Source organism: Hipposideros armiger, unplaced genomic scaffold, assembly GCF_001890085.2.
Source record: "Hipposideros armiger isolate ML-2016 unplaced genomic scaffold, ASM189008v1 scaffold_43, whole genome shotgun sequence".
Lineage (NCBI taxonomy): Eukaryota > Metazoa > Chordata > Mammalia > Chiroptera > Hipposideridae > Hipposideros > Hipposideros armiger.
This window is the reverse complement of record NW_017731393.1, coordinates 645,681-657,539: the sequence shown is the minus strand read 5'-3', so window position 1 is coordinate 657,539 and position 11,859 is coordinate 645,681. Positions and strand designations below refer to the sequence as shown.

The 11,859-nt window shown below is 63.7% G+C and overlaps 1 protein-coding gene across 1 annotated transcript in view; it reads left to right on the top strand.

Moving 5' to 3' along the window:
- The window catches only part of INF2 (inverted formin 2), a 17,920-nt gene extending 7,143 nt beyond the window's left edge, over positions 1-10,777 (top strand). The window contains exons 9-23 of the mRNA XM_019639206.1: positions 4-258; positions 640-785; positions 877-938; positions 1,605-1,707; positions 1,873-1,958; positions 2,278-2,378; positions 2,944-3,014; positions 3,087-3,194; positions 3,483-3,553; positions 4,214-4,334; positions 4,668-4,832; positions 4,914-5,016; positions 5,195-5,356; positions 5,959-6,609; positions 9,842-10,777. Coding sequence (XP_019494751.1) covers positions 4-258; positions 640-785; positions 877-938; positions 1,605-1,707; positions 1,873-1,958; positions 2,278-2,378; positions 2,944-3,014; positions 3,087-3,194; positions 3,483-3,553; positions 4,214-4,334; positions 4,668-4,832; positions 4,914-5,016; positions 5,195-5,356; positions 5,959-6,609; positions 9,842-9,870 — 2,234 coding nt within the window. The 3' untranslated portion in view covers positions 9,871-10,777. The remainder of the gene's footprint in view (positions 1-3; positions 259-639; positions 786-876; positions 939-1,604; positions 1,708-1,872; positions 1,959-2,277; positions 2,379-2,943; positions 3,015-3,086; positions 3,195-3,482; positions 3,554-4,213; positions 4,335-4,667; positions 4,833-4,913; positions 5,017-5,194; positions 5,357-5,958; positions 6,610-9,841) is intronic.
- The last annotated feature ends 1,082 nt before the right edge of the window (positions 10,778-11,859 follow it).

Genomic DNA, 11,859 nt, shown 5'->3' with positions numbered 1-11,859 from the left:
CCCCACCGCCACCCCTACCAGGCATGGGGTGCCCACCCCCACCGCCACTGCCCGTCATGGGCTGGGGCCCCCCTCCACCGCCACCCCTGCCAAGCACCTCTGGTCCCCCCGCAGCGGGTGGTGTGGAGGAGATCATTGTAGCCCAGGTGGACCACAGCCTGGGCTCTGCCTGGGTCCCCAGCCACCGGCAGGTGAACCCCCCCACAGTGCGCATGAAGAAACTGAACTGGCAGAAGCTGCCATCCAATGTGGCACAAGGTGGGGGCCCTGGGTCCCCACAGATGGCTTTCCTCTGGAGGTGGGGGGCTGAGCCCTGCTGGGAAGGACGGCAGGTACCCATGGGCATGGGCGTGGGCCAGGGCAGACCTGTGAGGGCAGGGGACAGGAACGGGCCAGAGGCCACCTGTGAGGACCCCTCCCTCCCACACGTCCTGTAGGCTGATGCCACAGTCCCTGTACTGCCCCTGGCTGGGTGCTTGTTACCCTGGGGGCTGGGGCACTGTGCTCAGAGGTCACTGCCAGCCTGGACTCGTGCGTGTGTGGTCCACACGTGCACACGGGGCGCCGGCAGATGGGGGGCTTCCGCTGCCGGGCCACCAGCCTCTTGGCCCCTGGACCTGACGGATGCCTCACCCACAGAGCGCAGCTCCATGTGGGCCTCGCTGAGCGGCCCGGGCTCCCCCGTGGTGGAGCCCGACTTCTCCAGCATCGAGCGGCTCTTCTCCTTCCCCGTGGCCAAGCCCAAGGAGTCCGTGGTGGCCCCAGCCAGAAAGGAGCCTAAGGAGGTGGGGCCTGGGCTGGGGCTGGGGCTCAGACCAGGTAGGGGGGGCTCTGTGCCACTGCCGGGCACCAGCCCACGGGCGGGCTGTTTTCCAGATCACTTTCCTGGACTCCAAGAAGAGCCTGAACCTCAACATCTTCCTGAAGCAGTTTAAGTGGTGAGTGTGATGATGGGGCGGGCCAGTGACTCAGGGCCAACCCTCCTGCCAAGCCTTGCCTTGCCGTCCCGGCCCCAGGCTCCCCCAGTTCCCCATGCTCCCCAAACCACCCATCTCGGGCTCCGCAATGCCCTCTGCAGGCCACCCCTGTGAAGTGCACATCCTGTCTCTGGGGCAGGAGATGGTGAGTGGGGTGATAGCTACAGACTGCCCCAGCTCCGGACACAGACCCCCAGTCCAGACTCCCTGGAGAAATACCCAGAGAGTGGCTGATACCACAGGCAGGTGACAGGCAGCCAAGCCAGAGTGAGGACCTGGCCCTGCCTCCCAGCCCCCAGGCCTTTCCTGCAGGCATCAGGCACTGGCTCCTGTAGGGGGCTGCCGGGTGCTGCTGAGTGCTGCTGAGCCTGTGTCCTAAGCAGCCCCCTGGAAGGGGAGGCAGAAGGTGCTCTGGCCGAAAGAGAGTGGATTGTTCAGCCCCAGCCTCATTGCTGTGTGACCTGGGCCAGTGGCTCACAGACTCTGTGCCCCCAACCTCATGGGTGTGGGAGGATACCCTGGTGTGACCAGCACAGACATCCTAGGCCGAGGGCTGTCCCCGCCCAGCTGGCAGGGTCCCTCTGCCACTCCCCACCCCACCCCTACCCGTCCTCTCACCCCCTTCAGTTCCAACGAGGAGGTCACCGCTATGATCCGCGCAGGGGACACCACCAAGTTTGACGTGGAGGTGCTTAAGCAGCTGCTCAAGCTCCTTCCTGAGAAGCATGAGGTCAGCAGGGAGAAATGTGGGCCGGGGTGGGGGGCTTGCGGCAGGGAAAGAGAGGGGAGGGCCGGCTGCACTCCTGGCCGCTGTGCGCAGATGTGAGTGGCTGAGGCCAGCAGGCAGTCGGGGGGAGGGAAGCTGGAATCCCATGCGTGGGCCTCCTCCCCACAGATCGAAAACCTGCGTTCCTTCAAGGAGGACCGAGCCAAGTTGGCCAGTGCCGACCAGTTCTACCTCCTCCTGCTGGGAATTCCCTGGTGAGCTAGGACTGGCCTGCCCGGGCAAGGGCAGCAGCTGGGCACAGGCCTGCCATCACCCAGGCCCTCCTGGGAGACCCCAGCCCAGACCCGCCTGCTCTAAGAGGGAGGGGTGCCCCGCAGGGAGGCGACTGCGCATCTGAGGCACCTGGGTGCTGGCCTGAAATGCCCCTTCCTGGGCCCCACCCAGGTCCTGCCTAGTGCGCCCCTGGCCCAGCCCGGGAATGTAGCGCATGGACAAGTGTGGGGCCCCCAGCTCTGTGCTGAGTGGAGCCGTGGGCCTCGGCCCCCGGGCCCTGACTGCCTGCTGTGCCCCCAGCTACCAGCTGCGGGTCGAGTGCATGCTGCTGTGTGAGGGCACGGCCGTCGTGCTGGACATGATACAGCCCAAGGCCCAGCTGGTGCTCGCTGCCTGTGAGAGTAAGTGGGGCCCGGAAAGCCGGGGGGGCAGCAGCAGGGGGTGCCCACCCAGCTCCCTGTACCACCAGCATTGCGACAGCTGCTGAGAGCCCCTGTCCTTCCTCGCCTCAGAGACCACCACCCCAGCTCTGAGGCACACCCCGCACAGATACATGCACGTTTGTGCATGTGCAGACACACACACAGACACATGCACACACACCTCTGTCTGAGTGAGTCAGAGGGACTTGCCGCAGCCGTGGGGCGGGAATATGGGTGGGCCTGGCCCCTGAGGTACAGCCCGTTTCTGCTGAGGACACACGCAATAGACGTCCACTCCATCCTGGCCACAGAGCCGAGAGGGCCACCCTCCCTGAAGCCCACGGGACAGTTAGCTGAGCACCAGGCCAGCTACAGGTTCTGGAAGGCTCTGCTCAGCGTCCTCAGCCCCGGAATGGGGTGGTGGTCATCTGCCCCCCCAGGGTTGTGAGGGTTCAGCAAGCGCTAACACTGGGGGGTCTGCTTCTGGAGCCCCCCAAGCTTGCCTGTGGTGGGGGTTCCAGCCCGAGCCTGACCTCTCCTGCAGGCCTGCTCACCAGCCACCAGCTGCCTGTTTTCTGCCAGCTAATCCTGAGAATCGGGAACTTCCTCAACTATGTAAGTGGCTGCGCCCCAGCCGCCCTGGCCCCACCCCCAGGAGTCAGGGAGACTCACTGCTGTCCCTCGCAGGGCAGCCACACTGGGGACGCCGACGGCTTTAAGATGAGCACGCTGCTGAAACTCACAGAGACGAAGGCCCAGCAGAGCCGCGTGACACTGCTGCACCACGTGCTGGAGGTGGGGCTGGCGGGGCTGGACCGCCTGCCGGGCGCCTCCCTGCTCTTGGGCCACTCTGCCGGGCGCCTCCCTGCTCTTGGGCCACTCTGCCCGCAGCCCCTCGTGGGAGCCCCCCCTATTCGAGCTTCCTGGTTCCCCCGCCCCATCCTCCAGCTCCCATCCAGGCCCAAGGGAAGGGTGTGGGGGCCCCTAGCTGCTCAGGACTGGGGGGCAGGAGGCAGGGGGCTCGGGCATCCTCAGGGCCAAGGCGTGCCCACAGCAGGTCTCACTGGACATGTGCTGTTGCAGGAGGTGGAGAAGAGCCACCCAGACCTCCTGCAGCTGCCACGGGACCTGGAGCAGCCGTCCCAGGCGGCAGGGTAGGTGTCCCCTGCCCCATGCACCCTGCCCTGCCATCTCCTGGTCCCCGCTAGCAAGGTGGCCAGGCCAGGCTGGGTCTCATGGCTGCAGTACAACCCGGGTCCCCCAGGAACCGCTGCCCGATAGAACGATCACTTTTTCTTTGGGACAGAACCTTGTGTCCACTGTGGCGTGTCCCGTGTGACTCAGAGGAGGAAACAGGCCTAGAGGGGGCAGGAAGTGACCTGACTCTGGTCACACTGGGGGCTGGTCTAACAGCCTCTTTAAAGGTTAACCTGTGAGCAAGGCTGTGATGGAACTGAGGCCCAGCGAGCAGGGCCGCATCCATGGGGCCACAAAACCCACGGGGGGCAGCTCTGGGAAGGCAGCCCAGGCTGTCTGAGCCCAGGGTCCATGCTGCCAAGGACAGTTCTCTGGTCCCGGAGCTGCTGAACCTCAAGAGGGGTCAGGCAAGGATAGGCTGAGCCCTTGGGGTCCCTGATACTGCAGGCCCAGCACCTGCTATAGCAGGTGAGTAGTACCTCTCCCCACACTGCTCGCCCGTCCCAAAGCTCTGACGTGCTGCTGGCAACCTGCGGTGTGCAGGACGAGGGCCCAAGTGTCCAGTAGGCTGGACATTAGCTGTCACCTAACTCCACCTGGCTCTCGGTGGCTTCTAGGATCAACCTGGAGATAATCCACTCGGAGTCCAGCACCAACCTGAAGAAGCTTCTGGAGATGGAGCGGAAGGTGTCCTCTTCCATCCCGGAGGTGCAGGAGCAGTACGCCCACCGCCTCCAGGCAAGTGTGGTGGGCGGTGCCCTGGGCTGGGGAAGGACTTCCAGGGGCTGAGTGTGGTCTGCCAGTCCCCACCCCTTCCAGGCCTGGGGTCCGCAAGGTAGGACAGTGACTGGGTGGGCGGGACAGGTGACCGTGGGGAGGGGAGAGCCAGAGAGATCAGGGACCTCGACAGGAGGGCAGCTCTGCTGTTTGGGGCCCCAACGTGATCCTGGGGGCTGCAGCGCTCAGACCCCTGGTCCTGTGCCAGTGGCTGTCACCCGCTTGCAGCCCCGGGCCATGCCCGGGGAATCCAGCCATGGGCCCTCACAGGGCTGTGACCGTGCTTTCTCCCAGGCCTGCATCGAGGCCTCCCGGGCACTAGAGGAGGTGTTCCAGGCCATCGAGCAGAAGAAGCTGGCACTGGCCCGCTACCTGTGCGAGGATGCCCAGCAGCTGTCCCTGGAGGACACATTCAGCACCATGAAGACCTTCCGGGACCTCTTCGTCCGCGCCCTGAAGGTGGGCGGGGCCGTCCTCAGGCGGGCAGGCACGTGCGCCCATTGAGGGCTGGGGTCACGACTCCGTGTCCCCCCCGCACAGGAGAACAAGGACCGGCAGGAGCAGGCCGCCAAGGCAGAGAGGAGGAAGCAGCAGCTGGCCCAGGAGGAGGCGCAGAGGCCGCGGGGCGAGGACGGGAAGCCTGGTGAGGCCAGGCCCGGGGTCGGGGTGGGCCGTGGCGGGCAGCCCCCCCGTGCTGTGGCCACTGTTCCTCCTCAGAGTCACACAGGGCTGCCTGTCCACTGTGGGTCATCTCTCAAGGCCGCCGGGTGGGTCCCGGGGACCCTGTGAGCAACATCTCTGAGTGTGTCTGGGCGTCTCAGTCAGGAAGGGAGGCAGGCAGCAGGAAGAGGTGTGTGTCATCGACGCCCTGCTGGCTGACATCAGGAAGGGCTTCAAGCTTCGGAAGACCGCCCGTGGCCGAGGGGACCCAGAAGGGGCCAGCAGGGTGGTGGCTGCGGAGCCCCCGAGGGACAGGGCTTCTGGTGAGACCCTCAGTCTTCTTCCTCACCATTCTCTTCCTGCCTGTACCATCCTTGCAGCCCAGTGCCTCCCTTCCTCCAGGGAGCCCTCCCTGATCTCAAAGGGGCGCCCTCGCCTCTTCCCTGCCGCCCTGAGATAGGTGACAGCTGTGAGGTGGGGCGAGAGAGGCCGCTTGCCCCAACAATGCTTTCACGTGTCTCTGCTAAAACAGAGGGCTACCCGGCTGGTGTGATAGCCATCTGTCTAGCCCCTGCAGTGGGCAGGAGAGAGGGGGCAAATGGGTTGGTTGGCAGATACCCCTGGGGCTAAGAGGGGCCGAGGTGGTGGGAGAGGCAGCGTGAGGCCTTGGGGTGCGCCTCCACTCCTGGGGGCGGCTGCTGTGGGGGCCCTGGAAACAGGTGGCATACGCCACTGTCTTGGGACTCAGTTCCCCTGCTGTCCCCCACTGTGGACAGACAGGATTTCAAAGCCAGGCCCACCCTGTGGGAACCCTTGCTTGGAGATCACCAGGGAAGGCTCCCAGGGGTAGGGACATTCAGATCGAAGCTGACACGGAGGGAGGCCCCCGCCCCATGCCCTCTGCCGACATGTACTCCATCCACAGTGGCCGCCAGTGACCCCACAGGAGGCCCCGTGGGAGGCACCAGCTGCCCTGCCTCTGGGCCTGGTGTTGACACTACAGTGGCCAGGGAGCCTCAGGACTGGGATCTCGTGGATGCCACCGCCTCCAGCCCAAAGCCTGCTGGAGACCTGTCGGAGGAGGGCGGCCCCGGTCCCCAGGAGAGACGCTCTTCCTGGTACATCGATGCCAGCGATTTCCTGTCTGTGGAGGACCCACATGGCCCCCAGCCGTCTGCAGGGCCCTGGCCGCTGGTGCTAGGGGACGCTAAAGCCCTGAAGCCTCTTCAGTTCTCCAGTGACAAGCTCCCTGGGGCCATGGGTTCGAGCCATGACCCTGAGGGCCTCACAGCCCCACGGGGCATCTGCCAGGCCGAGGCCATCAGCACAGGCGAGGGATTGGAGGACACAGCTGCCCACAACCGCGGCACCAGCCTTCTTGCCACGGGGCCCGGCGGGGAGGAGGACGAGGAGGACACGGCCCCAGACTCCACTCTGGACACATCCCTGGACAGGTCCTTCTCCGAGGATTCGGTGACCGACTCTTCAGGGTCTGGCGCCCTCCCCAGAGCCCGCAGCCGGGCCTCAAAGGGGACAAGCAGGCGAAGGAAGAAGCGCCCGTCATGGAACCAGGAAGGTAACGTGGGGCCCGTCCCGGAGCAGGGGACCCAGGTGGGCGAGTCCTGCAGGGCTTGGGGCACTGGCAGGTGCTCTCTGGGCCTCTCCCTCAGCCAGCCGTCCCCCCTGCCCACCAAGAGTGGGTGACTCCCAGGGTGTCCTACATCCTGCAGGAGAGGAGGCAGCAGCCGCTGCCCCAGGAGAGCAGCTTTGGGGGTCGCCACCCAATGGCTGCACCCTAAGCCACTAGCTCCTGCCTGCAGCGGGAAGGCTGCCCCGCCTGGGGCCTGGGGCGGGCTGCATTTTGGCCCAGTGTCCGAGTTCAGGTTGCTCGTGAGCGACAAGCTGTTGAGTGCATGTCTTTTATTTGAAAGCAGAGGTTGCCCCTGACTCTGACGATAATAAACCCAAAAGATTCTGTGTGATCCAATAAGGTAGGTGCTCGGCCTGGCGCTCTGCACTAACGGTGGTGATGGAGGCGGGGCCCGCGCTCGCGCCCCTGACACTAACCCCTGGCCTCCCTGCAGCCCGCCTTTGCCGCTTATGGTGGGACTCGCCTGGCCCCCCACTCCAGGGGGCGGGAGCCTTGCTTAGCTGGTGTCGGGCGCCTCCGCTGTGGCAGGTGCAACCTCAGAGCTGCCCGCTGGGCAGTTGGGACTCGAGAGGGCGGGTGGACAGGGCCCACTTGGGCAGCGTCCGGGAGCAGGGCTCCAGGACCTGGGCCAGGGGCGGTTTGGCCTCCCAGGCCTGGCAGGACAGGCTCAGGGTGCCCATCCCGAACCCTGACTAACCCTGGGCTTTGCTGACCCAGGGCAGCACCTTTACTCTGAGTCTGTCCACAGGGCACACCCCAGACCCCCTCTGGCCCTGGTGTTGCCACGCATGCCCGCAGGTGGCAGTGAGGGACAGGGATGGCCCCAAGGACAGGCTGCCAGGGACAAGCAGGCCGAAACGCCCCGCGGTGGGGTCTGAGGCCTGCTCTCCCTGGAGGCCAGGTCTTGGACACAGTGAGTGGGTCTGTTTAGATGTAGGCGCTCCTGGTGAGCAGCACTGGGCCTCCTGGGACCCCGCCTGTGGCCAGGACAGTCAGGGTCATTGATGTGGCCCGGGAGGCTCACAGATGCAGCCACACAAACGGGCCTGGGTCCCTGCTGTGCCCGGCCTGTGCTGGGTGGGGGGACATCTAGTGCAGGGACCCACCACCTCCCCCCACAGATTGTGAGCACCATGAGCAGGGGGCCATCTGTCCCCCACACCCCTCCAGCCTTGCCCAGGTGGGCCCGGCGTCCGGCTTGGTGCCACAGCCTTGTGCTGACTGACTGGGCAGGGGGCTCAGGACCCAGAGCACAGCAGTGAGGCCTGGAAGGCACCACAGGAGGCAGGAGCGTGCAGCTCTCTCTACAGTTTACACGCACTGCTGGCCCAGCCTTTACTCTTGGTCCGGGGCTGGCCCCGGTTACTTTCTGAGCTTGGCTGTGGTGTGAAACACCAACGTGCCCCTTAGAACAGGGCTGGCACGTCCCTGAGGGGCCAGGATTTGGCCTTGTGGCCCGGCTCCTCGCCCCAGGAATGAGGGACAGTTGGGCTGTGCGGCCTGTGGGTTCGAGGGCTGGCAGCCACGTGTGGCCACTACAGCGAGAGATCAGCCTGCCGGGCGTGTGACCCCCCGGTCCGTGGGCACAAGGGTCAGCTGTGCCCTGCCCAGCCCTGTCATCCCCATGGCTGAGGGCAGGAGGAAGCCATCCCACTTCCTGTCTCCCCAACTTTTTTGGAAAAACTTCAGCCCAACAGAAAATTTGTGAGGAGATTAAAACAAATACTACTTGCCTTTCACCCTGAAACGACAAAAAGTTGCAAAAAAAAAATGCAAAATTATTCCTATTTGGTGCATTGCCCCCACAACTTTACTGAACAATTTGAGTTACTTATAGACATTATGGCCCCTGAATTAGCCCCAGGGGTCTCCTGGGAATAAGGCCCTTGTGTCCAGGACAGCCAGGCAGTGAGCACACCAGCTCCTGTCACTGTGCCTCTCACAATCCCCTGCAGCCAGGGGTCCTGGTCACACCTGCATAGTTGTTGATTTGGGTCATCAGCCAGCCGCTTTCTGTACTGTGTGACACTGGTACCGTGGACGACACCGCCACTTTGGGTGTATCCTGTTCTCCCCACCCCCCACCACCACCACCACCACCACCACACTGGGTCTTGGATGCCTTCTGGGGCAGGAATTCTATACCTGTGACACGTGTCCCGTCCCCCCCAGAGCATCTCAGGAGGGGCTCGGGGCCGTTTGTCCTGTGCTTACTGATGGTAACGCCGATTGCCAGGTTGAGGTGGTGATGGCGGCAACCCCTGTTGCCCAGTGCCATTTTCACACTGTGATTAGTGGTGCCAGGAGTGACTCTCCCAGTTTGCATGGAGGCTGCAAAACGGTGGTTTGTTCCATCATTCCTTTTAATTACGTGAGTCTTACGTGAGGGTGACCCATCACTGTGGTCCGTGGTGATGCGCCCGGGGGCCCACACTGCCCCTGTTCCCTCCGTTCTGCTCCCTTCACCTTGCCCTGCCCTGGGCCTGGCTGTTCCCCTGGCTCTTAGTCCTGGCGCCCTGCCATAGACAGTGGGACTGACTCCGCCGAGAGTGACGTTTTGACCATCTGTTTCGGCCCTACTTGCTTCCTGCAGTGGTTCTCAAACCCGCAGCTGCCCAAGACCCCCAGGGGCCTGGGATAGCACTTCGCAAGGCATTTGGAGGGAACAGCAAGCAAGGGCCCTGGACCAAAGAGCACAGAGGGTGTCAGATGGACAAGTGGGGAGGCCGTGCAGGTGGCGGGAGCCAATGGGCAGGGCCTCCACGCCCTTAGCATCCAGCTGGAGAAAGGACGGGCAGGAGGAGTCCAGCGGGAGGGCTAGTGAGGGAGGGACGGGGCTCCATGGAGGGGTGGTGATCGTGAGTGTAGGCAGTGCAGCCTGGGTCTGAGACACCGGGAGGTGCAGGACCTTGCCCACCTCAGAGGCGAGACCCAGCTAGACAGGGGGACAGGAGCCAGCCTGCTGAGGCTCATCCTGGGACCTTCCACCAGGAGGAGCCTTACTATCCAAAGAACGGGCCTAGCTCAGTGGACACACTGCACAGCCCACTGGGCATTGGTGACAGAGGGACAGCTGAGGCCTGGGGACCCAGACATGGGCACCGTGGCGTTGCCCCAGCAGGGCTGCTCCTAACCATGTCATTTTCTGTCCCCACAGGCCTCAGGCCCAAGCCCAAAGCCAAGTGACAGACCCTGTGGGCTCTGGACGTGCTGCTGAAGGGGGCCCTGCAGGGCCAGCTGGGACTGGGCCCTGGAAACGGAAACTCTGTGCCTTACCTGGCCAGGGACATGGGCTTCCTGGAGCCATCCGGAGGCCGTGGTCCCAGCCTGCCTGGCGCCCCCTGGCCTGCATGCACGCCCCCAGCCCCTTGTGGTCTGCTTTCCAAAGCTGATGCCTGCCCCTGCACCTGCACGCACATGGCGTCCACCCGCCCACACGCACAGGGAGTCAGGTGGCTGCGTCCCCGGGGCACCTCTAAGTTTGCACCCATTTTCCAGTGAGCCGGCACCCAGATTCTTCTGGAGTACAGGTCCTCGCAGACCCTTCCCCGGAAGCCAAGGGAGCCAGGCGGAGCTGGAGCCCCCACTCCCCACCAGACCCCACCCATGCTCCCCAGCTCTGCCTCCCAACCTGCTCAGCTGGGCTGGAACAGTGTTTTTAACCAAAATACGATTGCTTCTGCATTTCTGCTGTCCTGTGGTGGCTAAATTAGGGAAGGGTGGGTGGGTGAGAGCACCCCACGGCTTTGGGTAGAGGCAGGCTGGCCGACTGTGCTGTGGGCAGGACAGGGTCCCCCTGCTAGCAGACGGGCAGAGGACCACATGGCATTGGCCCCCACCCCAGTACATCCAGCACTGAGGGTGACAAGGTGTCTGCCCCTGCTGCCATGCCAGGACCTGGCCACCTTTTCAACAGGTGCTGCTCCCATCCCAATGGGCTGAGAGGAGGCATAGGGGACAGGAGGCTGCCACCTTTCCTCACAGACCCACCCAGCAAGGGGCAGCCTGCCCATGCCCCTGCCCGCACCCCAGGCCTGCTGCCAAGGCTGGAAGCTGGAGGGACTTGGACCAATAAAGTGCAGAGCTGGCCCAGCCTGCGTCTGTTGTGTTCGGAAGCTCTGTTCGGTGAATGTGGTGGGGGACTGAGCCCTCAACAGCTGCGGTGATGTGGGTGGAGGGAGGGATGGACAGAGGGGTGGACGGGTGGAGGGAGGAGTGGGCCTGGGGATGGTGAGGGGCAGAGCATGTGGCAAATGAGCCCCACAGCAGCGCGAAGATGCGCTGCGCTCCCCGGCGGCACTGTTCACACACGCGCTCACCCCGTAAGGGCATCGCTCAGTGACCAGCAGCTTCGCAAGATCATGCAATCCTCACTGTGGTCCAGGTTAGGATGTTTCTGTCACCCCAAAAAGTTCCCTCACACCCTCCCCCATCCCTGGCCCCCATGGACCTGCCTTCTGTCTCTACAGGTCTGCCTTTTGTGGACACCAGATAAGTGGAACCGTACAGTGTGTGGCCTTTTGTGGCTCCTTTCATTTGCACATTTTCCAGAGCATTCCTGTTGTAGCGTGTCGGCACCACCCCGTTTTCACAGCTGAGTAGCACCTGTTACATGGACAGAGCACGTTTATTAGCTGTTCACCTGTCAGTGGACACTGGCTGTTCCCAGTGAGGCTTTTGTGAACATGCCCTGTGACATCTGCATGGGGAGGGAACGGTGGGGTCTTAGGCTAAGTTTATGTTTAACTTCTTAAGAAATTGCCAAGTGATTTCCAAAGTGGCTGCAGCATTCTTCGTTCCAACCGTGCGCTGTTCCATCAAGTGGAAGGATACAAGCGTTAAGTGTGGGTGTCTGTGGATGGCATGGTCCCACGGTGCGGTGTGGACCCCACAGAGCGGAAACCCTGGTGGCCAAGTCCACGTGCTCCCAGAGGGCTTGCTGGAGGTCACGCAGTGGACCCCCAGGCTTGGTGACTCCTACTGCCACCAACCTGGGTGGTGTGGGGGCAGGGCTCTAATTCGGGCTGGGCCATGTGACTGGCAGGGCCCCAGCTGTGGCCTGGACAGGGCTGTTTATAGAAAGGCAGACTCCCCCAGGCCTGCTGACTATTTATAGACTGGGATTGGGGGACTTGGTACGGCAGCCAGTGCAGCCAGGTTTGGCCCCGCAGAGCC